At 43.3% G+C, this 24183-nt stretch overlaps 2 protein-coding genes across 3 annotated transcripts in view; both read left to right on the top strand.

Annotated features, from left to right (window-relative positions):
• Positions 1-10411, top strand: part of ppp3cb (protein phosphatase 3, catalytic subunit, beta isozyme) — a 31528-nt gene extending 21117 nt beyond the window's left edge. Inside the window, exons 7-14 of one of the 2 annotated variants that reach the window (XM_034544069.1) lie at positions 501-578; positions 2056-2150; positions 2316-2441; positions 3214-3291; positions 3442-3526; positions 4069-4166; positions 5517-5564; positions 7972-8622. In XM_034544069.1, coding sequence (XP_034399960.1) covers positions 501-578; positions 2056-2150; positions 2316-2441; positions 3214-3291; positions 3442-3526; positions 4069-4166; positions 5517-5564; positions 7972-8150 — 787 coding nt within the window. In that variant the 3' untranslated portion in view covers positions 8151-8622. Of the gene's footprint in view, positions 1-500; positions 579-2055; positions 2151-2315; positions 2442-3213; positions 3292-3441; positions 3527-4068; positions 4167-5516; positions 5565-7971 lie in introns of both variants that reach the window. The other variant, XM_034544067.1, reaches the window with a different exon arrangement.
• A 1656-nt stretch (positions 10412-12067) lies between these two features.
• sting1 (stimulator of interferon response cGAMP interactor 1) lies at positions 12068-20928 on the top strand. Its single transcript, XM_034543277.1, is given in 8 exon segments — positions 12068-12444; positions 12971-13197; positions 13917-14109; positions 17521-17575; positions 17578-17613; positions 17881-18116; positions 19945-20131; positions 20448-20928. Coding segments are annotated over 8 exon segments (1206 nt in total). The 5' UTR covers positions 12068-12441; the 3' UTR covers positions 20717-20928.
• Positions 20929-24183: the final 3255 nt, after the last annotated feature.

The following is a 24183-nucleotide window of genomic DNA, read 5'->3' on the forward strand; positions in this document are numbered from 1 at the left end:
GGTGGTGGTGGGGTAGAAGATGAAAAGATGGAAATGAAGAAATAAAACATGGAGGCATTCATTGACGAGGAGCTGAAGTCGACGCGGTCTTTGGCTGCGCTCCCCACGTGTAGAGTGTGTTGCTCTCGGGCCTTAAGACTTGTTGTCTGTGGAGAACACTGTGCTCTTCTATGTTTAGCAGACACAGCATCAATTGACCAACTAGTGAACGCTCAGCCCCCTCAGCACTGAGGCCACAAGTCCCGCTCAGGCTGATGCCCCCTGCTGGTCTCAGTGAGACACGACAAGGGGCCCACTCATCTCGCCCTGCTCCTCTTTAAATACTTCCGTCTGTTTTGTAATTTACAGCGTTGTTGATATAATGACATGTGACATGTGACATATTTTTGCTGCATCTTATTGTAGGTTTCTTCACCGGGATGTTTTTTTTCTTTTCCCACGGCTTCACTTCACTTGCTCTGACTCTGTCTCTCTGGGTCTCTGTCTGTTACTGTCCACAGCTACCCAGCAGTGTGCGAGTTCCTACAGACCAACAACCTGCTGTCAATCATCAGAGCGCATGAAGCACAGGATGCCGGGTAAGCTGACTGACTGTCGCGGCTCAGTCCTTTCTCTCGGCTTAAAAGAGAGCTCCATTTAATTTAATGGCTTACCTCGACACTTCATGTTCCGAGCTGTTATTTTCCTTTGTCAGGGAACTGGCACATTACGGGGAAAGAGGTTCCACAGTGTTCCCTCTGTCACACTTAAACTGTGTTATTAGTTAGAGATTGTCTGACGGAGAGCACCAGCAGCCTTCAGGTCAACTAACTCATCAAAACCGAATGGTACGGCAAAGAGACATGTAAGGTTGGCACCACATGTCTAAATAAAGCAGCTGGGGCAGAAATACAATGTCCAGATCCACAAATCCATCCCTGTCTGCTCCTCTAAACATAATAGTGCTGCCTAGTTGATGCATTATGAGTGGTGCTGTTGCTGTGGTTTGTGCTGTTTGGTGAACCCATTAACAGTATTGTATCTGATGTGCAGCTGGGCAGCAAACGTTGGTGCACTTGCCAAAACACACTATTGCAATTCCAAACACTGCCACAGTTTTAGAAGGTTATACTTCTAAATAGTAGAGAATGAATTCAACCTGTTCCACCTCAGACAACACAACATGACTATATACATTTCTGGAAAACAGTTGGTTTCTCTTTGGGCTGTGTGATTGCCTCTGTTTGATTGATGCACTTATTGTATTATTACACCATGTAAAAAGGTTGAAACGTTTGTTGATTTATTGCACACTAACTATAAAAACTGTATGTAAACATTAGTGCATTGTACATACAAGGTCACAGATGTAAAGTCTCTGCCACTGCGGTAGAGCCGCGTAACAGGCAGCCAATCAGGGGCCTGTTTGATACAAGGCCAGTACTTTGCTTTGATTTGATTGGCTCACGGTCACCGGCGAAGACCAAAACAAGAAGCAGCCGCCGATGAGTCTGATTACATTGGGGCATTTGGTTCCACGCAGGACACTGGACCTCCATAATAACAGACAATATTAAAATCACTCTGATAAGTAAGCAGCACACTAGATTATATTTGTTTAGAATAAATAACCCACATTCTTGATTACTGATGGGTCCATTAATTAGTCTATCCATAAGGGACCCAACTGGCAGAGGATGCTTTTGTGCTTTGTTGGTGGGAACAAATGAAAAGTGTGTGCTCGGGTTCATTCTCAAGTCTAATCTCGGTAGCTTGTTTGCATGCTTGAAACTAATTGCACCCAGACTTGTTTTTTTTATAATGCGACTAGGTCACGAAATCCGGGCCCAATTCAAAATGTTGGCTTTGTGCTGCCGGCTCCACTCAAACAGCCGGTGCCCATTTTGACAGATTCCTTCTCCGTTTGTTTTTCAAGCGCGTGGCTGTCTCTCCTCCACCCAGTCACTGTCTGGTTATAAAGACCTCTGAGGCAAATCCTCAGTTTGCCTCCACAATGTGTTTGTTGTTTTGTTTTTAGTTTAGTAACGTGGGCGTTGTTTGTCTCTCTCTCCTCAGGTATCGTATGTACAGGAAGAGTCAGACTACAGGCTTTCCCTCCCTCATCACAATCTTCTCTGCTCCAAACTACCTGGACGTCTACAACAACAAAGGTCTGACACTCTAAGTAGCAAACCTTTTTTAGTATGACTGTATGTTAAACATGATATTTGATGATGACATTTTAGGGGACATGATCGTCTGCTATCTAACCAAAGAGGAGAACGCTCTAATGTGTGTGTGTGTGTGTGTGTGTGGGTGTGTGTGTGTGTGTCCAGCGGCGGTGCTGAAGTATGAGAACAATGTGATGAACATCCGTCAGTTCAACTGCTCCCCTCACCCCTACTGGCTGCCCAACTTCATGGACGTCTTCACCTGGTCGCTGCCTTTCGTGGGAGAGAAGGGTATCACATGCACACGCTGATCTTTTATTTAGACTCTTCCACACACAGCGTATTTTAATCAAAACGGCCATTTTGCCTTCAGTGATGCTGTAATAACGAAATGCTCAAGTCTTGAACTCGTTGAGATGCTGATCAAAAGACACCTTCTTTAGGCTAATCTTAATACTCATATGAAGTGAAAAAGTAGAATAGATTAAGATAAAGAATGTAGCTTATGTATGATATATAACATATCTTCGTAAAAAAACTAACAAAAAAGAAGAAGAAGAGGGGCCAACATGTTTTTAGATCCTCACTTCATCTTTGTCCTGGCAAGAACATTGAAAACCTGAACGGGACAGAAGAGTTGAGTCTGTCAGGCACAACTTTATGAGTCTTGACCTTTGACATCTGAAATAACACACAGCGACATCGTGTCTGTGTCCTCGCTGGATCGGTACATGGGATAATACATGTCTTAGTTTTAAGGAAAGATCATTTCATGTACTTTACAGCACACGGTTATTTTACCACTTCATACTTTTCTACAAAAATAGCAATTAGATCGGCTTAAAAAGGTGTACAGCCCCTACTTACAGGATTAGGGACTCGGGGGGTAAGCAGAGTTGAGTCAGATTTGAGGCATTTTAGGCCTTAATTGGACAGCAGCAGCAGAGAGATGACAGGCGGAGGGGAGAGCGAGATGGACATGCAACAAGCGTCCCCGGCTGGGCGCGGACCAGAGGTGCTCCGATACTTCCCCGGCTCAGTTTGTGCGTCTGTGTGTCTGCAGTGACTGAGATGCTGGTCAATGTTCTGAGTATCTGCTCTGACGACGAACTCATGAACGACGGAGAGGAGATCTTCGACGGTAAGAGACGCTCAACACTGACATTAAAGCAATTTGATTCAAACCTATCTAAGTGTGTGAATTCATAAATGCCCGAGTCATCTAGCACATTTTGAAACATAATGACGACAACAAATTACATGAATGCGTTTGTGTGTGACGCTTTTCCAGCCAGTGCAGCAGCAGCCAGGAAAGAGGTGATCAAAAACAAGATTCGAGCCATCGGGAAGATGGCGAAAATGTTCTCCGTTCTACGGTGGGTTGAGTTCTGGTTTACATACTGTGTGCGTGTGTGTTCTTGTACTTCTATCCCGGTGGGGACCTTTACCTGAGTGCACACAGACACAGACTGCAGTCCTCATGAGGTCAGTTGTTCTGGAAGTGCTGTTTGTTTACACTCTCACTTCTATTGGTCAAAAGTTTGGCATGAACAAAATATCAATACATAATATGAATATTGATATTGATATAACCTTTTTATATTATTTTATTATTATTAATTATCTCATCATTGATATTAATAACAATAATAATAACTCTATTTTTAGGGTTATATATATATATGTTTCTTAATGATTTCTTCAAGCTTTTAAAAAGAAATTAATTAGTTTTTTAAGATGTTTTTTGTAATGCTTTTTTTAAATGCTTTTTAAAAAATCCTCGGTGTATTAACCCGCCAGTATGTTTTGTGTGTTTTACAGGTACACAATGCAGGGAAGTCTGTAATTCTCTTCTATTTTTTGTCTTTTTGTCCACACACACACACACACACACACACCACCTCTGTCTGTCTCTCAGGGAGGAGAGCGAGAACGTGTTGACCCTGAAGGGGCTGACCCCTACAGGCATGCTGCCCAGCGGAGTGCTGTCTGGGGGAAAGCAGACCTTGCAGAGCGGTGAGTGTAAAACACGCACACACACACAACACACAACTCAAACGTAACACTGGACACACTTTCGAAAACAGAACTAAAACACACACACATAGTACACACAGTTTGAGTATCTGCTTTGGACCATCCTCCAGTTCTCTCCTCTCTCTTCTCCTCCTCATCCCTCTGCCTCACTGACTTGCTCACCTACTCCACCTCACCGGCGCTGAGGATACTAACAGCTGGATGCGTGTGTGAGAGACAGAAAGAGAGTTAGAGAATGACAGAGAGTAAGGACAGACAGACAAAGTGTGTAAGTGTGTGTGTGTGTGTGTGTGTGTGTGCGTGTGTGTGTGTGTGTGTGCATGTGTGAGAGACAGAAAGAGAGTTAGAGAATAACAGAGAGTAAGGACAGACAGACAAAGTGCGTGTGTGTGTGTGTGTGTGTGTGTGTGTGTGTGTGTGTGTGTGTGCGCGTGTGTGTGCGTGTGTGTGTGTGTGTGCATGTGTGAGAGACAGAAAGAGAGTTAGAGAATGACAGAGAGTAAGGACAGACAGACAAAGTGCGTGTGTGTGTGTGTGTGTGTGTGTGTGCGTGCGTGTGTGCGTCTGTGTGTGCGTACGTGTGTGTGTGCGTACGTGTGTGAGAGACAGAAAGAGAATTAGACAATGACAAAGAGTAAGGACAGACATACAAAGTGCGTGCGTCCGTGCGTGCGCGCGTGTGTGTGTGTGTGTGTGTGCGTGTTTGAGCTAACCCCAGCTACTGCTGAGGTGCCCTCTGCCATAGTCTGGGGGCCTCACATGACTGTAAGTCTGAAACATGTCTCTGAGTCATGCGTACCCACTTGTATCGGTGTCCGCTAACACAAATTGCACGTAATGTGTACAACAGTGAGGTATGAGTTTTATTCTTGAGGGGTGGGGGCACTTCTTTTTTTTATTCATCGAGGTTAGTGGTCAGGCAGACAAAAATGTGGGAGGCAGAGAAGGGGGTCGGGGGAGACATCTTAGTCTCTACGCCATCTTAGCCTCTACGCCATTGTGACGTCATAGAAATATTAGTATTGATATGTATCTCACTCCAAGTTACACTTTGATCTGCTTCATTCTCTGTGTGCGTTCTTCGGTGATTCAGTTGTCTCTTCTTGGTGATGGACGGACCCAAGTAGCCCTTTAACTGAGCTTATGAGCCTCCCTGAGCCACGGTCCCCCTGGCGGTCCCATTTATGCACAACTGCACAGAAGCATGTTTCAGCCTTCATTTCCTCTTTTCTTCTTCCTTTATACATCATCTTCTCTCTCTACTTTGTCATCTTCTCTCCATCTCCTCCTTTTCCTTCTCTTCTTCTTTTCTTTATGCCCATCCTTCAGCTACCATTGAGGCCATTGAAGCCATCGAGACAGTTAAGGACGCTGAAGGTAAAATCACACTCATTTCACTGTGTGTGTTTGTGTGTGTGCCCGTGTGTGCAAGGGCGCACACATGCGTGTGTGCAGCATGGCTGCGCCCTCAGCCACCCATGTCCATAAGGTCATACATTTTTTTTACCCACGATGCACTGAGCTCTTCTAACCACATCAGCGCTCACGCTGAAGCCCCCACATTACAGCACATGAGGCATCCACACACTTTTCTCTTTCCTTCTCTTGGGACACAGGAAACACTACTACACCTTCTCTGCAAACACACAGGCATATATGTACATCCCACACACACACAGCATATCACACGCACACACACACACACACACATGGAGGGGGGGGGGGGGTGAAGGTAGCTAGGGACACTGTCTTGTTACAGTCTTTCCTTTATATTGCATAGGTGCTGTAATTCTGTAAACGTGCAACTGATCTGTTTCCCAGCAAGCAGAACCAGATGGACCTGCGATGATGATTCAGGGAATGTTTCTATTCATTTTTGCCAACCAATCCTATAGACTTCCCCTGTGGTGAAACCCTGCTTTCGACCATATCCCATGGCCTTCTTCAGCCTGATGATCCCGTGAGCTAAGTAGAGAATGACAGGGTCTGCTTAGCTCCTGTGATGACACTGCTCATTCAAGCAGGTCTGTCAGGTTCTTCTGTGCTACGGAACAGATTGAGATCATGGTATTTGTCTTTATTGTATTGTGCACGCTTCTGTTAACTGTAGTCCTCTGTGTTTGTACCTTTTTGCGGTCCTGAACTATAGTCCATAATTTGTTTAAGCAAATAAATTATGGGTATCTCTCTACGGGTGTTTTTTCTCCTGTGTTGTGAGGTGTTAGGTGTCCGCTGTGTCACACAGTGGCATATGTGTACGTAGCTGCATGTGTGCGAAGGTGATACGACGGTAGCTGATGTTCAAAAGGGGCAGCGATGTCTTCAGACAGGCCTCATTATCCGAACAGGAATATGCTGTCAACACAGAGAGTTCAGCTGCTCTCAAAGCTTTGTGCTTTATTCATTTTGGTGAAATGTATTTCTTTGTGACAACCAGCATTGTAAGTGGTAACTCTAATTGTTCTTTGTCTATGTGGTTCCCTTTTAGTCTAGTTTAAAGGTGCACCGTAGCAATTTATTATTGTAGTTTCTTAAAATGCGGGACTTTAAAAGAGGCTGATTATGACAGTGTTGAATAATCTAACAAAAGCAAAATAGTTTCTTTAATCCCTAGTTTGGGTCCAGCTCCAAAAGGAGCTGCATCCTTCATTTTCCATAATATAATTAAGACAACATCCTTCTGGTGAACCCGTTGTGCTTTTAAACTCTTTTAAACTAATTTGTATACTTCGGTTAAATGAATAGTTCGACATTTCGTGTGTTTGTTAATTTGTACACAAACAGAAATGCAAAAAAGTTGGGGTTCCAGCATGTAACTTTTTTTATGGACCAAACCAACGTGAGACAATGTGTTTGTTTGTAGGCGGTCTTTAGGCCAGGCTAGCTGTGTCCCTCTGTTTACAGTCTTACGGCTAAGCTAAGCTAACGGCCTGCTGGAGGTCACCGTACAGACATGTGAGACGCATCAAACTTCTCATCTAACGCTCGGCAAATAAGCATATTTCCCAAAAGATTGAACTATTCCTTTTAAACATTTGTAGTCTACCGACCAAGATAACCTTGACGATGCCGTCAACTGAAATGCAGGTGTAGTGGCCCTTTATAAAGAGAATTGAGTGCACCGGCCTGTTATCCATTAAACTCGCGGAGGAAGAAGAATTATGACAAAACTCAAGCCCATTATCAAAAAAAAAGAAAAGACACAGTCGCTCAAATCTAAGGTCAAAGGAATCAGCCTGACAGATACGGAACAACTGTCACCTGACTTTTGTCTTTACCTTTTAATTTTGACTTCAAAAAGTGTTCACAGAGGTGGTTTTAAGGATCTTCAGTACCAGCTGGTTCAGACTACTGATCTAGGATCAATGGCCAAGTCGCACTGACAAACTAATCCCAACTCAGTATTCAGACAATAGATGAACACGTGTGTAGTTATTTGTGTAAGAACCCTGTTGATGTGCAAATATGACAGAACCCTGCTAAAGGAGCTCAATCAGGGTTAAAACTTTTGAAATGTTCTCAATTGAAAGCATTTAAAAGCTGAATTAAATCGTGTGCACATTCACATTTCATAAATGAATAAAATGTGCTTTGGAAATCTTCAATCCATTTTGGTGCTCTCTGAATATTTCCCTCAAAGCTCCCAGGGTTTGGATACACAAGATTCTACTTAATGTCTAGTTAAATATTAATGCTGTGCACACGTATGTATGTATGTTTGTGTATGTTTGTGTGTGTGTGTGTGTGTGTCTGCGTGTGGGTGCGCGTCTGCCTGTCTCCGCAGCCATCCGGGGCTTCTCTCCGCAGCATCGGATCCGCAGTTTCGAGGAGGCCAAGGGCCTGGACCGGATCAATGAGAGGATGCCTCCTCGACGCGAAGGCGTCAACAGCGTGGGCCTGTCGATGGGCCGCATGAACATGGGAGAGCCCAATGGGACCGACAGCAACAGCAATATACAGTGATGGACACACACTCCCTCATGCCCAGACACACACCTGCAGTTACAACAACTCTGATGAGTTACCGAATTTAGAGACACGTGTACATAGGCATATATACACGAAAGTGCACCACACACACACAAACACAGTATTACATTCACTGAATAGGCTACAGACAACCTCACACACACACACACACACACACACACACACACACACACACACATGATTACCTAGCCCATCCCCGTTGCCCGCAGCTGTATGTAAAGGCATGAGCGCACCCGGACTTTACCACCAACGGCTGAGTCTCTTCACTGAACTGTTCAGCACCATTTAAAGAACTACAGCTCCCATGTACCTGCACAACTAAAGGAAAGGAACTACAAAAACTTCACCATGCAAAACAGACGGAGCTGCTGCTCACCGTGTTTGTTGGGGATCACCAGTGGGTGGCCAGTGTCAGCATGGCGCGGTTGTGTCGGTGGAGCGTGTTGCGTCGGGGGGGGGGGGGGGGGGTGCGCGTGTTTGCACGGGGGATGGGGGTGAGGGTGGTAATCAGGGGCGGGGGCGCTGAAGACACGTATGCGTCTCTTTCCTGTTTGCATCCCCAAACAGGAAGTGGATCGGTTGATTTTATAGAGTTGCGGATATGCCTGCCTGCGTGTGTGCACATGCTTTAACATGTAAATGTCCATGCGGTTGTATTGGGAAATGTGTTTCCGTTTGCCAACACGAGCTGATCTCGCCATCAGCCGGACAACAGCGAGATTTCTTCTTTTTTTATTTGTTCATGTGTGGTGTGGTATCTGTTGCTGAGAGATGTGTGGAGATAATCTCAGCTGCAGTCTAATCTGAGCCCTCGCTGTCCTCTTCTTCTTGGGAGGAGTTTCCCTGTTTGCTTTTGTAGCACTACACTGTACCCATCCTCCACAAGCCAAGTGGAGGCCCCCCCCACCCCCCTCCTCCATCTCCCCCAGAAGAAAACCCCTCTGGTCCAAGGCCAGCTAGCTCTCCGGAAAGCCTTGAAACTGGGATTAGATCTGAAGCGAGTGTTTATCCCGACCTGTTGCGTGTAAATAGGTTACATAGAGAGGTTTTATTGCACATGGGATGCATATGGTCGCAAGATGCAAAATGTGAGATGCAAGATGCAAGATGCGAGATGCGAGATGCAAGATGCAGTATAGCGGATATACGATACTTTATGTATGAGAGGGAGCCGTGGGGTGGTGAAGTCATACTCCATTCATTCTCTTTCTACATCATCCTTTCTTTCCACGTTGCTGTCAACAGGGATGTCCGTGAATCTCTGGCCTGAAGAGCAGGAAACAGTATTTCACAGGGGAAACCGATAATTCTTGTTAAGGCAGCAGCCCCGACAACAACAAGAAGACAGAGAAAAGGTCTTTGTAAAGCATTTATATTAACGCATCAGTGCATGCAGAGTTAAGTTCTTTGATAATAATGTGAAGATTATATTTGTGCTTTGTGTTTCACGATGGTAGGATATTTATTTTGTTTTTGTTTTTCTTGCTAATATAAATGAACTGAGGAATAATGAATACATTATTTTGTACATAATGTTAATTTAACTTGTTTTTTGTATTAATTGCCTTTTTTTTCACGTTTTCTTTTTCTTTCCCACAACTGTACAGAATGACGGTACGCTTCTATTCAAAGTGTCAAGTCCACGCTCTCTCTCTCTCTTCTTCGGCGGTGTACAGGAGTGGTTTTTAACGATAAATAGGAATAACGATAAACAAATATTAACCTCGCATTGATGAATGACCATTCTGTATACAGAGGCACAGGCATTCGAGCAGCCAAAAGCATGATTGCATGGTTAAAATGTGCGCTGTTTCAAGCAAAAAGCAGCAAGACACATTTTAATAAAAGTTGCCGTCGCAATTTAAAGGAAAAAAAAGTGTACTCTCTCTGATCATAATTCTTGATGATTCCTCTTATTTGATGATATTTATGATTCTATGATTATTATGATTCTATTTATTATGGGCATTATTCTTAATATTTAAGCTCTCTCTCTCTCTCTCTCTCTGCTGGTTGCTCTTCATGTTGCGTTGCTCCTTGGTTGATCTTGTTGTGCTTCTTTGGGAGAGGTGAACCTCTCTGGGAGACCCTGTGCCATAGCAATTGTGCCACGGTTTTAACTCTCTCTCTCTCTCTCTTTCTCTCTGTTCTGACTCCCCAGTCACTAACACTGTAAGCATGCCCCATGGGACGATCCACTTTTTTACTCTTGAATAAAATATGCATGGACCTTTGGTATGCATACTGAGCCTTTATTTCGTTACCACATGCGTATGGACACACATTTTCGCAAATGACAATACAAAAGATGATGAGAAATGCTCCATCAAAACTGGTTCTTCATATACAGTTGCTGAATCACAGAGTAACATGATTATAGAAAAGAATGATAATCTTGTGCAGCAGGTTTACTCTTTTTCTCAGAACGTCCTACTCAGGAAATCCCCTTCAACTCATAAGACTTCCTGTTGGGGTCCCGTACTCCACTGCTAAAAGTCACATTTTCTTTTGCAATCTTCCTTTACCACTGAGGTGTTTGGTTTGACTTGATATATATATATGTATATATATATATATATATATATATATTAGAGTAATTACCGGAAGAGCCAGTGGTTCAGATGGAGCAACTTTCTCCTTCATTATGAAGTTTCCGTGAGCTGAAACTGGGCCAGGTTATGTATGTTGTGTAACATTTGCAGAGGAGCACCTGAATACATATTCATACAGGGCGTAATAGGGAAACTAAATGGTTGGTTTGGTGAATTATAGGGCGTTACTGTAGCCCATTAGAAGGTAGGTTTTTTTTACACTAGTTTAAGAGACAAAAGGACAGCATAACCCCATGGAACCAAGAAATGTTTTGACTCGCCATCAACCAAAATCTATAAAAAGAAATTATAAAATCTCCCTACAGGTATATGCAAATTCTGGTGAAAAATACTGAATTCATCTTATTTTATGTGTCAGATTTCTTTTGCAACTATTAAATCAACAAAAGACATTTTTTAATAACCGTTAAAAAATTTTAAATCAAGTAATATGTGTAAAAGTATATTGTAAACTGCTCTTCATGTCTTTTTTACCGGCCAAAATATTACCGGTGACATAGTCTCACATGGCCTAAGTGTGTCCTCCACAGACTGTACAGAAAAAGGGGTCTCCTCTGGATATGATGGCCGTGGCCCTGCCAGAGGTACTCGTACATAGGGAGGACTTCTGCATTTGCAAGGGAGCATACGTGGAACGCTTGTGAAATAGAAGTGGAAAAATAGAAATGACAGTTATGGATTAAGCTATTATGAATGTTATGTGTTGCAGTCGAGAGTGCATCAAAACTGCTGTGAACCTCGTTAGCAAGAGTGTTCAGAGAAGCTGAAACAGTTAGCTTGCTCAAGAATTAGCTTGAAGCCAAAACACTTCAAATGATCTAAAAGGAGTAAATGGATGAACTGTTGCCATTGTTAGTTAAAAGCCATCTAGATACAAGTAATGGACAAATGGTGAAATAGCTAATAGTAAGGTTAGTTCTTTTTATAAACGGTTAAATAGATTGTGTTAGTTAGCGTTCGCTAAAAGTGATGTCCAGCTCATCCCGTTCGTAGAAATGCATACCAAAACTGTATAAATTAAATATTGTTACGATAAACACTACATCAAATATATATTTATAATATAATATAAATATATAAATAACAGTGTTAAAAAGATATACAGTTTAAATTAAATTGAAACTATTGGAAATGACCCACTCCTGGGCTGCATAATGGACATCACCCGCAATTTTCAATAGTTTCAATAGAGAGAAAAAATAGATAACTTTAAATGGAGGCCACAATGTACCTACTGGTGTGCTCCAGTCATAAGCCATGACCTTAATTTAATTAAATTATGAGTATGTTTTTCGGTATAATGCAGGTTTTCACTTTGATAGCCAAATGACTCCACAAAGAGAGCAGAAAAAAATAGCTGGCTCCACTTATCATATTGTGAAATAATTGACAGATTAAACAATCACATTAAAACAACATTAATATTTGAAGAACGGGAACTTCCTCGTTCATGAACAGGTCCTCTAATCCCTTCCTCCTGCCACACCTTGTCTCTACCGCATGATCTTTGGGTAATTTGAATTCTGGTAGAGGGTTCGTTTAACTTGAATCGAAAGTGAAAGTGTTGGATGATGACTAAGGGAGCAGAGAGAGAGAGGAGGCAAGAACAGAAGACAAAGGAGATCTCTATTATCTGGATCAGCTAACACACCATGGTGAGTCCCTTCATGCCTTCATTTTCTTCTCGTCTAGTTTTAAAATGTTAGACCAAGTGTTAGCTAGATTAGACTTTTTCCTCTCCTGTTCACAAATTAGGCCTCATCACTGACAGATCGACATGTTTGTTAAAAAAAGGTGTGCACCATGTTTCACAACACAAGTTTCAGTTCACATGGAGTAGAGCAGCCCAGTACAAGTAAACAGACACTATAAAGACTCAGTATACCTCTGAGTTGATTTGAGATGTTTTGTTTCTATTTGACTGCAGTGAGCATATTTACAGCTGATGATGAGGATGTAAAAACTAAATGGTGTTTTTTATGGAATGTTTCTTGCCTAATTATAGAACCGTGGATGTCCACAATTAGGTTTACAGGAAACATTAAACACAGCTATATTTACTACACAGTTTAGACTTCATTGAACGGTTTTCCGGGTGAACTGGCCCTTTGGACCGAGCGATAGATACATCTGGTTTAATGAAAAGCGATCTCTGGCACTGGGTGACTGCCCCCCTCATAGATGCGTTGCCTCCAAGACCAGGATGCTCTCGTCCCTCGGCCTCGGGGGACTTTGCCCAAGGTGTGTGCTGTGGCGCTGGCTGCCATGACAATAGGAGGCGTCGTGTTTCTGTCTCCTGAAAGGTTCTTCGGATGGGTTGCCATGGTAATCCTCATCCTGACCCTTGGCCCTCTGCTGCACGGGCTCTGTCTGATGGCAGAGGAGATGCTGAACCATTCAAATACGAGGTGAGAGACAACGGTTTGGTTCATCAGTTGTGCGTGTTTGAGTGTGTTTTTATTAAGATTTAGAGGAAACATTATTTAGTGCATGTTAGCCGCACTGTGTAGCTGAAAGCTGCCGCTCAGTACTGATCTCACATCGTGGTCACAGCTGGTAACGCCATCCCGACCAATAGCGTCATCGCAGAACCGTAGCACCCACCCTCTGATTCCCCCTCAGGTAAACACTGTTGGCTCTGTCTTCACGTTTGCACTGATAGCGATGTTAGCACTGTTAGCTCCAAGCCACCGGCTCAGCCGTCGCCAGGTTGAGAGCCACTGAAAGGCAATCGAAGTGCTCCCTATCTCGTATTAACCTGACATGCAATGGAACTGTTTGGAAAAGTGATTGGATGAACCATCTGTCAATCAAACTCTTTCTGAAGCCCTCTGGCTTACAGAACACTAACGCATTACTTGATTGGTCAAGATGGATTTTCGTGTGATATTCGACCACGGAGCATTAAATTATCTCGTGACATTGCGAGAATCCAGCTGCTGTGCATCAAATGACTGTAATGTAAAATAAGCCCCTCATAGTGACAAACCCACAGAGTATCATCACCTGACTGCAGTGTTCATATCTCATGTCAACCTCTCTTAATAAATTAAATGTTTCCCTGATGTTACAATGCTAAGCTGAGACACGGTAACTGAGTCAACAGTATCTTCCCTGTTTCTACAAGGTATAGAGGCCGGAGGCTGCTGAGCCACGTGCTGCCAGCCTGTGGTTTTGGGGGAAAGACCCTGCTGGCTGCGGGGCTGGCAGGCCTGCTGCTCTACCTGGCCGGACCGCCTCTGCCACACAAAGACCAATGCTGGAAACTCCTCATCCTGACCTCGGCCCTGTACGCTGTGTTCAAAAGCCTGGGAGTCCTGGTGAGGTCCACGCTAGACACACATACAACCCTGTCTTTGTTTATCTGGGGTCTTTCCCTTTCACTACACTAAAAGATCTAAGTCAACATGTTTTGGTCATTCATAACAGGCTACAACATACAAAAACACGGTTTGAGCCCACGTAATGTAAACATCTCTTAATGTAACTCTTAAGTATCCCTTAAAGTCCTGAACTACATGACAGGTTAGGTCAAATGTACCTTGAAGGAGTGGGCGGCTGGGGCATCTTAACCTTGTTTATTCTTTAGCAACTACTAGAAACCAATTTCAGTACAATGTAAAAAAAAAAAAAAAAAAAACTCAATATAACTAATTTACCGGTTTAGGGCTGCACGGTGGTGTAGTGGCTAGCACTGTCGCCTCACAGCAAGAGGGCTGCGGGTTCGATTCCCGGTCGGAGCGGTCCTTCTGTGTGGAGTTTGCATGTTCTCCCCGTGGCAGCGTGGGTTCTCTCCGGGCTCTCCGGCTTCCTCCCACAGTCCAAAGACATGCTGCAGGTTAATTGATCTCTAAATGTCCCATAGGTGTGAATGTGAGAGTGAATGGTTGTATGTCCCTACATGTGCCCTCGATGGACTGGCGGCCTGTCCAGGGTGTCCCCTGCCTTCGCCCTATGTCAGCTGGGATAGGCTCCAGCGCCCCCGCGACCCTAATGAGGATAAGCGGTATTGAAAATGGATGGATGGATGGATGGATGGATGGATAACTAATTTAGCAGTGTCGCTGTCGCCACCCCAGAAAAGAAATGCCTCTGATGTGGCGTTGAAAAGAAATGTCCCAATAATCCAAGAGTGTTTTGAGGAGGTGAACTGTGTGAATGCCGTCACACACACACAGTCAGAAAGGAGAGACTCAGACCAGCGCTCCTACAACAGCTCGTCTCAGATGTCGCTCGCATACCGAGCTTCACTACACTATGGAGTCATTTATCCATACACAGCATTCCTACGGAGAGCCCAGTATTTATGTTAAAGGGTGTTTTGACCTCTCACCAGGCCCTGCAGTGGGTATCCTAATGTTGTTAAACTGCCTCCCTGGTTACCTGTGTTACACCCCTAAAAGGGGGGATAACTAATCACGAGAGTGATTTGGTGTCTTTTCCTCAACAAGGCTTTACTTTTGTGAGGAAAAGATCGCGACTTTCCCAGAGGTATGTGGGCGGAGACTAAAGCAATCGATCTCAGACTCAAGATCCAGACTGCTTAGTAGATCACTCATCTCTTTACTCTATTATTTTAACTTGCAAACGAAATAAATAATGTAAGAACAACACCATAGTCAACACCATAATCTTCTAAACACTTAACATGTCATTTATGAACAATCACAATCAAGCACAACAGAGCATGACATCTCCCTACTCTCTAACCTGCTCAAGTGTGCATGTGTTCCAACCTGTCACACCTGCACCCACACACCAGAGGTGGAGATCACAAACCACTTTACTGACTGTTCAGTTCAAAGAGTTGTAGCCAGTGATAAAGTTGTATTTTCCTGTCGGTTGCTCGCAGCGGTTATGTTCATTTCAGTAAAAGAACAGACCACATATTCAGGCTCTGTTTAAAAAGTTCATGGCTCAGCAGCCAACTGTTAGAGGGAAGTAAACTACTCCAGTGAGCTCCACGGCTAAAAGATACAGATCCTTTTCGCCGACACAGTGGTGATTAGGTTTAAGGGTTGGGTGTTAAAGAGTTGCACACCTCTACCACTCACTCAACTCAGCCCTCCAAAAGCAAACTACCACCGGGATTGGGTAGTAGCGGATCAGCCTAGATTGCTTTTGAAGTAATCTGATTATAGTTACATTGTCATGTTCTCTCCATGCATCCATGCTAACATCATGGGGAAATCACTTGAAGCTAGATAGTAAAACAAGTACACTGCATTGTCTACTTTACAATGTCTTTACAAGGAGAACTTAAAGGCTCCTCCTGTCCTGGACAACTAGAAAAACACTGCAGAGGGATTTCCTCTCTCTCTATTCACAATCCCGATTAATTTAAATCTTTGATTTTATTAGAACGGCTATCAATTGAGATCTTATTGTTACAGCCCAGAGCGCCACGGCAGACGTGAGAAATAGCCCTGTTGGAGCATCACAGGACAGTCCCAAAGTAAGAACCCTTCCCGAGGCGTGAGCTGATTGTAATTGATGTGGCACTTCTGGTGTAAAAATAGGCTCCAAATATGTCTTTATCAGCAAGAATGACCATAACACTGTCCTCAAATAATTGCTGTATAATTCTGAACAAAGCTCACTGTTCCCTCAGACTCATTATAGATTAAAATCCAGTTCAAGTTTGGGTGTCTCTGTCCTGTTGAAGTCTAAACATATATGGGTCAGATTACTCAGTTACTCAATACAAATTACATGGCAACATCTGCAATTCATTTTATTTCATCGAATCTGAATACTTTGGGATGAATTAAAACCAAAACATTATTGCAGTTTATAAACAATAAAAAGAAAAATTGGACACAACCACAAACTTTTAAGTTGCACAAATATTACTTTATCTTCAAACATATGCATATGCATTTCACATAGTTAGCATTTACGTTTTTTAATTCAAAGTCCACATAGAGGACGCAAGAGAAGCATCAATTCCAAATTTCCCTTCAAAATCAAAGGTAATAAAAACTAAAAACAATATTAGTTCAGTCTGCATTTTTATTGAGAACCTTTACAAGTGGTCAAATCAATCCAGAATTATCAATCAATGCCCTTACAAAGACATGCTGGCATAAGCATATATTGTTAAAGATATTATCAGAAATGTAATCAAGTAATCCATGATAATCCATCCATTTTCAATACCGCTTATCCTCATTAGGGTCGCGGGGGCGCTGGAGCCTATCCCAGCTGACATAGGGCGAAGGCAGGGGACACCCTGGACAGGCCGCCAGTCCATCGAGGGCACATGTAGGGACATACAACCATTCACTCTCACATTCACACCTATGGGACATTTAGAGATCAATTAACCTGCAGCATGTCTTTGGACTGTGGGAGGAAGCCGGAGAGCCCGGAGAGAACCCACGCTGCCACGGGGAGAACATGCAAACTCCACACAGAAGGACCGCTCCGACCGGGAATTGAACCCGCGGCCCTCTTGCTGTGAGGCGACAGTGCTAGCCACTACACCACCGTGCAGCCCGTAATCCATGATAATGTCATATATAATATTTTTTCAAATCTAATCTGGACTGATCACACATACTTTTTATTGAAATCTGATTACGTAATCCTGATTACATGTAGTCTGTTACTACTCAGCCCCGCATCGGAAAGGGCAGCAGGGGTGCAAGCGTGGTCTTTTCCGAGGCAGCTCCTGAGCAGAGGGGAGGAGTTATGACGTCCTTCTAGATGTTTCTGTGGTCGCTGTGCAGGGTCCGTCGGAAGTGGAGGTGTCCGACATCTGCGAGGGGAGGAAGATGAACGTGGCCCCTTCTACCTGGGCTACCTGCGACTGGTGCTGCCGCGTCAGTACCATCAAAACACACACCTCCTTATGTGTCACATTACAGCGGATTGTACACCAGTTAGTGGGACTAGTACAATATAGTCTACTGAATTGGACATACTGTATAGTACTGTATATAGGTGATATTTGTCTGGGGGTCCAAATACTTGCACCGCATTCTAGTGAGTCTAGAGATGTGAATGAATGTGTGTGTGCGTGTGTGTGTGTGTGTGTGTGTGTGTGTGTGTGTGTGTGTGTGTGTGTGTGTGTGTGTGTGTCCACTCAGGCTTAGAGGACTCCATCACAGCATTTTGTGACACCCATAAGGCCTTCTTGGGTCGTGGCTCCAGGAAGCTCCTCATCCTTATACCTGTCAACGCCAACATTTCTCACAAGATGGAGGAAGAGGACGACAACATCCATTTCTATGACAACCTGCCCAACAACGAGATAAACAGGGCAGGCATCCGGGGGCGGGTCTACAAGCACAGCGTCTACAGAGTATTGGACGAGCATGAGAAGGTAGGCGGGGCTGTTAAACAATAGTAACAGAATGACACTTTCACACATGAAATAATAGCTGGACGCCATCCATTCTCTCTAGTTTTAAGTGTCAAAGGGGGCTGAAACAATATCCCATCATGCATTGGGCAAAAAGGAAACACCACAAACAGTTCACCCTTCTATCTCAGATCTGTATAACTTTACTATTTTAAGTTATAGTTCATCAATTGAGTTGCAAACTGATGAGGTTTACAGTTTAAGCAGATAATTGATAATCAGATCATATTCAGAAATTTCTTTCAGGTGCACAGCAGAAATATTCAGTAAATAAAGTAATCCGAGAACCTGCGGTGTAAATAAATGCCACTGAGCTACTTGTGCTGCGATTCAACTCAGTGTCTGTCTTCTTATTGCGGGCGTGAGTTGGAAGACTTAGCGGGATGACATCTTCTCCTTTGATCAGATTTGTAAAGACTGCACACCAAAAATGCGATAGAGAGAGAGAGAGAGCGAGAGAGAGCGAGAGAGAGTCACAGTAAAGTGACAGACTCAAGGGGCTGTTTCTGTACATGTTCTTCAATATGTCGTGATAGCACGTCAGTGTGCTCCATATTCAATATGTTTGATGTGGCAAGTCTAACAGCGATTGTACTCAAAACCGCTTCTGTAGTTCAGTCGAGGGAGAGGAAGTTTGTCTGGGTTTCAAGTGAGGCCAGAAATACCCACAATTATATCAAAGTTATTGCCAGAATGGTGACGCGGCTGCGTTTTACAGTTGCAGTCACCACAGAATAAGGTGAGGATGAATGTTTGGCTTTTGGCCACTGTAAATAGCACCGTGCTTAAAGGAGAATTTCACTCACGAAAAGACCACTTGTGTATAAATCCCTCTCCGAGGGTGATCTGGATTTCTTGAAGAAGACTTTTCTTGCGCGCCTCCGCGGTGAATGGAGCAATCTGAAAACCCTTAAACCCTTGATGAACGAACTGAATGTAGGCCAGGTTTAAGGACAACAAAACTATATCAAATCTTTATACTTTAAACGTTTCAGTCATTGCTGTCTCGTGAGTCCGCGTACAAGACAGAACTCGTGCAAGTGCCGAGCAAACAAGTCTGATGTTGTGTGAGATTTTGATTTGCTGTTCTCAAACCTGGTCCTCCATTTCACTTAACTTCATCAAGGATTTTAGAAACCCAAAGACATTCATATTTCACTGATATCAAACACACACAAATTTAATTTAACTTCTGTCCATCAACTAAACAAGTCTTCTCTATTATAAATATGACCAGGTAGAACATTAAAACATCATAATGCATTTGTGGTAATGTTCCAATGGTATTTATATAAATATATAATACATAACATGTAGCCTACTGATACTTTTAAAGTGAGACTATGTGACTTTTAAAAGTTTAGAAAACCTTTAGTTACTAGACCCTAAGTGCTGTGCTGTACTGTACTGCTGACTGATAGCTTTTAACCTATTTATTTGATGAGAATTTATTTCCACTTTAAACATTGCACCATAGGAATTGTGTCTTAAACATACTCTGAGAATATAAAAGACATCTGAGAGTTTTCAACACAAAAAAAGAAAGCCCTCTTCAGAGAACAGTGAATGACCTCCAGCATGCTGTTCCCTCCCACAGCGCAGCGTGAGCACCACCTGCTGGTTAACCCTGAGAACTCACTAGTGGAGATCTGCTTTAGTAACGCGTAGTAACAGCTCCATCTGCATGTAAAGCATGGCTGGAGCCACAGTTCACAAGATTTTAAAGGATTATTTGTCCATGTAATGTATCTGTTGCTTATTTGCTGTGTGTGTGTGTGTGTCTAAACAGGTCCATGCGTGTGTGGCGGAGTATGCAACGCCTCTGCTGACGCTGTACAGCATGTCCCAGGAGAGGAGCGCTGGTTTCGGGGAGCCGGAGCGCCGACAGCAGGTCCTGCTCTTCTACAGGACCCTGCAGGAAATACTGGAGCACTCGCTGGAGTGTCGCAACCGCTACAAACTCATCCTGCTCAATGGTAGGAAGGCCTGTGTGTGTGTGTGTGTGTTGACTTAATACACACCTGGCAGCATGAGACAGACATGCTTTTAGGGGGATTTCAGCTTTTAGCTTTTCTGTGTTTTTAAGAAAAGGTTTTGTTGACACTTTGGTCCAGTTATCTCCGCCCTCATGTGAACTTTGTACTGGCAGTAACAAACTACATTTTCTAACAAAAGTACGTTGCCGTCTTAACGTGGTCTTAACGTGGACTTTTGAAAAAGAGTGAGGCATTGAAAATGACTGGAGGCGTGATGCTGAAACAGCCCACAGATGGTGTCCTCTTCTCCTTCTAGATGAGCACGAGGACGACCCTCACCTCCTGTCCAAAGCCCTCCTCAGACACCTGCAGCAGCAGGAGAGAGAGGAGTTCTGCCTCACCCCGCCTCCTCAACAGGAGGTGGTGCACCCCGTCGCATGGACATCAAGCGCCCCGCCAAGTGCTCCGGCCATGAACGGTGACTGTCACCTCCATGAGCCAATGAGCAGGGAGCCTACGCTCATGTTCAGCCTGGAGGAACCTCAGCCACTGAAGGAACCTGTTGAGGACAGCGACCATTATTGAGGACACATATACACACATGCTCAGGCTCACAGGAACATAAACACACACATGCATGCACACACACTGTTATACTATATTCTTGTCATATACCAAGATGACGATTAAAAAAAAAACCTGTACGCCTCATTTTCTGAAATGTGATTTATCTGCAGAGTCTATTATATCTGTCTGTGTCTGAATTCATAGATATTAAATAAATGCAAATGACTACATCAGGCCAGAGCATTGGGATTCACACAGTGTGTGTGTGTGCAAACACCCGGGAACCCTGAAGCTTTTGTTTGGAGGAGAGTTCGTTATTCTCCTGCTCGTTGTAGAGAACAATACGTAATCTTCTGCCAACATCTGGTTAATATGTCAAATATTCCCGAGAAGGTGGTGTCCACTCGTCCTGCTGTTGCTGCTGTTGCTACCTTTTAATATCACAATGGTCTTTCAAAGGGATATGGGGCCAGGCAAGTTCATTTGTAGAGCACAATTAGGAACATTCATTAAAATGTAAAGAAACAGTCAAAAAGCAAGAAATGCAGTAGTGAGATGCAGAAATTGATTGAAATCCTTGAATGTGGTTCAACTGAAGGCAACAGCAAACAGGGATGTAAAGAAGCTGAGGGTCTCTGAGGGTCTCAGCAGACCTGCAGCTCAATGGGGAACAGAAGGATGGTTCAAATGCAAATGTTTGGTCCACAATAAATATTTTAATTCATGCCACAAATTATGCAACATTAATACATGAGTTAAAACAGTAAAAGCAACGAGAGATTTGAAGCAGGGTAGAGAACAGAGGAAGAGATTTATGAGTGGGTTTTATTATTGTATTGTAAAAGTCACAAGAAACCTGACACCACCCCTGCTTATCTGCGTCTCACACACACACACACACACACACACACACACACACACACACACGCCTCCTGGCAGCTGAAACTGCTAGGTGAGGTTTCATCAGATATGTTTACAGCCCCTCCTCCTTCTTGACGGGGCAGAGCCAAGAGTCATTCGATCCAAACACGTGATTTTTAACATGCAAATTTAGCTTCTGTGCAATTAAAGTCAAATTGGAAGTCGGACCTTGGAGCACGGTTTGACTCCTTCTGCGTTTCCTTTGCTGGACAATACTTGCTTTGCTATATGGGCATTTAATGTATACTTTATATAATATATTATGATATAACAGACTACAGAAGCTTTGATATGACACATGTATTGACTTTACACAGTCGAGTAGTCTGGGTCACCAGTTTACCACCTCAGATAGCACAATCTGAACATATTTCGGATACAGTTAGCAAATGTTAGCGTGCTAATATGCTGACCGGAGATGGTGACCTTTGTAAATATTATACCTGCTTGTAGCATCAGCTTTACGGAGCCTCTGGCGTGACTGTTGACTCTTTAAAAGATGGCAGTTGTATCAAATATATGGCGCGATGATAAGTCAGTAAATCAGCTGGTACATAAAATATTAATTTTTACACATTTGAGTATCTTGTAAAAGAACCATCTGCTGTTTCTCAATATTGATCTTTTGTTTCCATGATGGGTCACCGCTCCGCAGACGTGTAATATGAGTATCAGTGTGTCCTCTGCAGGAAGTGGAATGTGTGTTCTGACCACGTTCCTTCCGCGTTAGATAAGGACTTTGAAAAGAAAACAACACTCACTCGGCTGCAGACATGTGAGTTTTAGTCACCAGAAACTGGTCTGACCTGTTCTCCCCCAGAAACACGACATCACCGGCCGCTGACATCAGGTGGATGGATGACACCGATTGTTGTTGTCACAAGTTTACGTTCTAACGGTGACTCATTGTTACCCTTTGTTGGCCATGACTTCATCAAATATTGAACCGTCGACTGCTGTCACTCAGAGTTTATAATGGTTGTTAAAGTTATAGTGAAACATGTTAGTTTTTATACTTCAAAGCCAAGTCACTAACAGATGTGGAGAGGACAGATTTGGTCTAATATTGATATACCACTAGTGAAAAAACAAGCGATATTGGTGAGCTATACTGGCATTGCACACTGTAGTTCCCCTTCCGTTCCACAGAAAGACACTTCCTCCTCCGTGGCACGTCTGCATTTTATTTGAACCTGATTGGTTAGCAGAAGTGATGTCACAGAAGGGATATTTTACCAGAAGGTGAGTCAAGCGGTGAGAGGTTGACCTGTAAAAACCACCACCTTACCGCTGCGTGTCTGACAGCCAGCAACCGGCTGAAGAGAATGTCAAGTTGACCATTTCCCCTGTCGCACTCTTCCCCGCTGCTCATCCACAGCACAAATAGTTATGTTTCTATGTTTTAAACAACCATTATGTTCTCAGTCGTCCCAGAGTAGTCACTGGGGCAACATGTTCTCAATGTAACCATGTAGCCTGATACATATATGCACTTTATCTAAATAGCACACTCTCTATAACCAAAGTGCTTTACTATGAAATTAAATTAAACAAAAATAATGTCCTTAATTGCTCAGAAGTATGATGATGAAGTACAGTAGTTGTTATTGTTTGTCAACCAGTTGTGGATGTTTAGGTAAATGTGTTATGTGGTGGTCGGGGTCGCATACAGAAAAAGTGTTCCTGTGTTTAGTGGATACACTTCCGACGCTGCACCAGGTGTGTGTGTTACTCACCGGTGAGTAAGGTAGGGCTCACGGTGTCTAGACCGGACATGCTCACACACACTCGAAGGAATCCTATGTGCATACACTGAAAGCAAACCTGACTGGTAGATCACATACAAAACTAACTCATAAGGGTTTTATAGAAAGTTTCATGGAACTATTACAGCACATTTTTCCAAATAAAATCATTGGCAAAGTCGGGTTTTAGTTTCACGAGGGAAACTGTAAGAACAATGTATCAATGATGGCCAAGCGGATCAAAGTCGGCCCTATTTTAATGAACGTCAACTTAAATATTGTACATAAAGTCATATTGTCTATTTCATCCACTGTTTTATCAAAGTCAGTTTATCTTAATTAATCAATATTACAGGCAGATTAAAGGTTAAACTCCACATCTGGAAGATTGCCTTCAGCGTCAGTATTTCTCCATTATTTTTCCTTGAGGCCAGAGAAACTTTTGAAAAGGCTGCGGACATATTGTAGACATATCAATTTAATTTAGAACAAGTCAAGAGCTTGTTTGTGTCTATGAGCTAAAACCTGATCAATGAGTCCATGAAATAAGCACTTTTATCACACAGCAATAATAAGAATCATTCATCGCCCCGTGGTTGTCAGGGGGGTTTGGTGTTGTGTTGTGGAGGACTGTAGAAATCAAGCGCTCCCTCTTGTTACGATCAGGCGTTTGTCAAACAAAAGAAATCAGGTGAGACACCTCTGACTGTCTGGGCTTAAAATGAAAAGATGATCACACTTTCTTCATGACCGCCCCCAGACTGAACCACACCCTCCACATTCAAAATATACTGAATACCTATACTGTGAAAAAGATCT

The sequence above is a fragment of the Cyclopterus lumpus genome, chromosome 10, assembly GCF_009769545.1.
Source record: "Cyclopterus lumpus isolate fCycLum1 chromosome 10, fCycLum1.pri, whole genome shotgun sequence".
In the NCBI taxonomy this organism is placed as follows: Eukaryota; Metazoa; Chordata; class Actinopteri; order Perciformes; family Cyclopteridae; genus Cyclopterus; species Cyclopterus lumpus.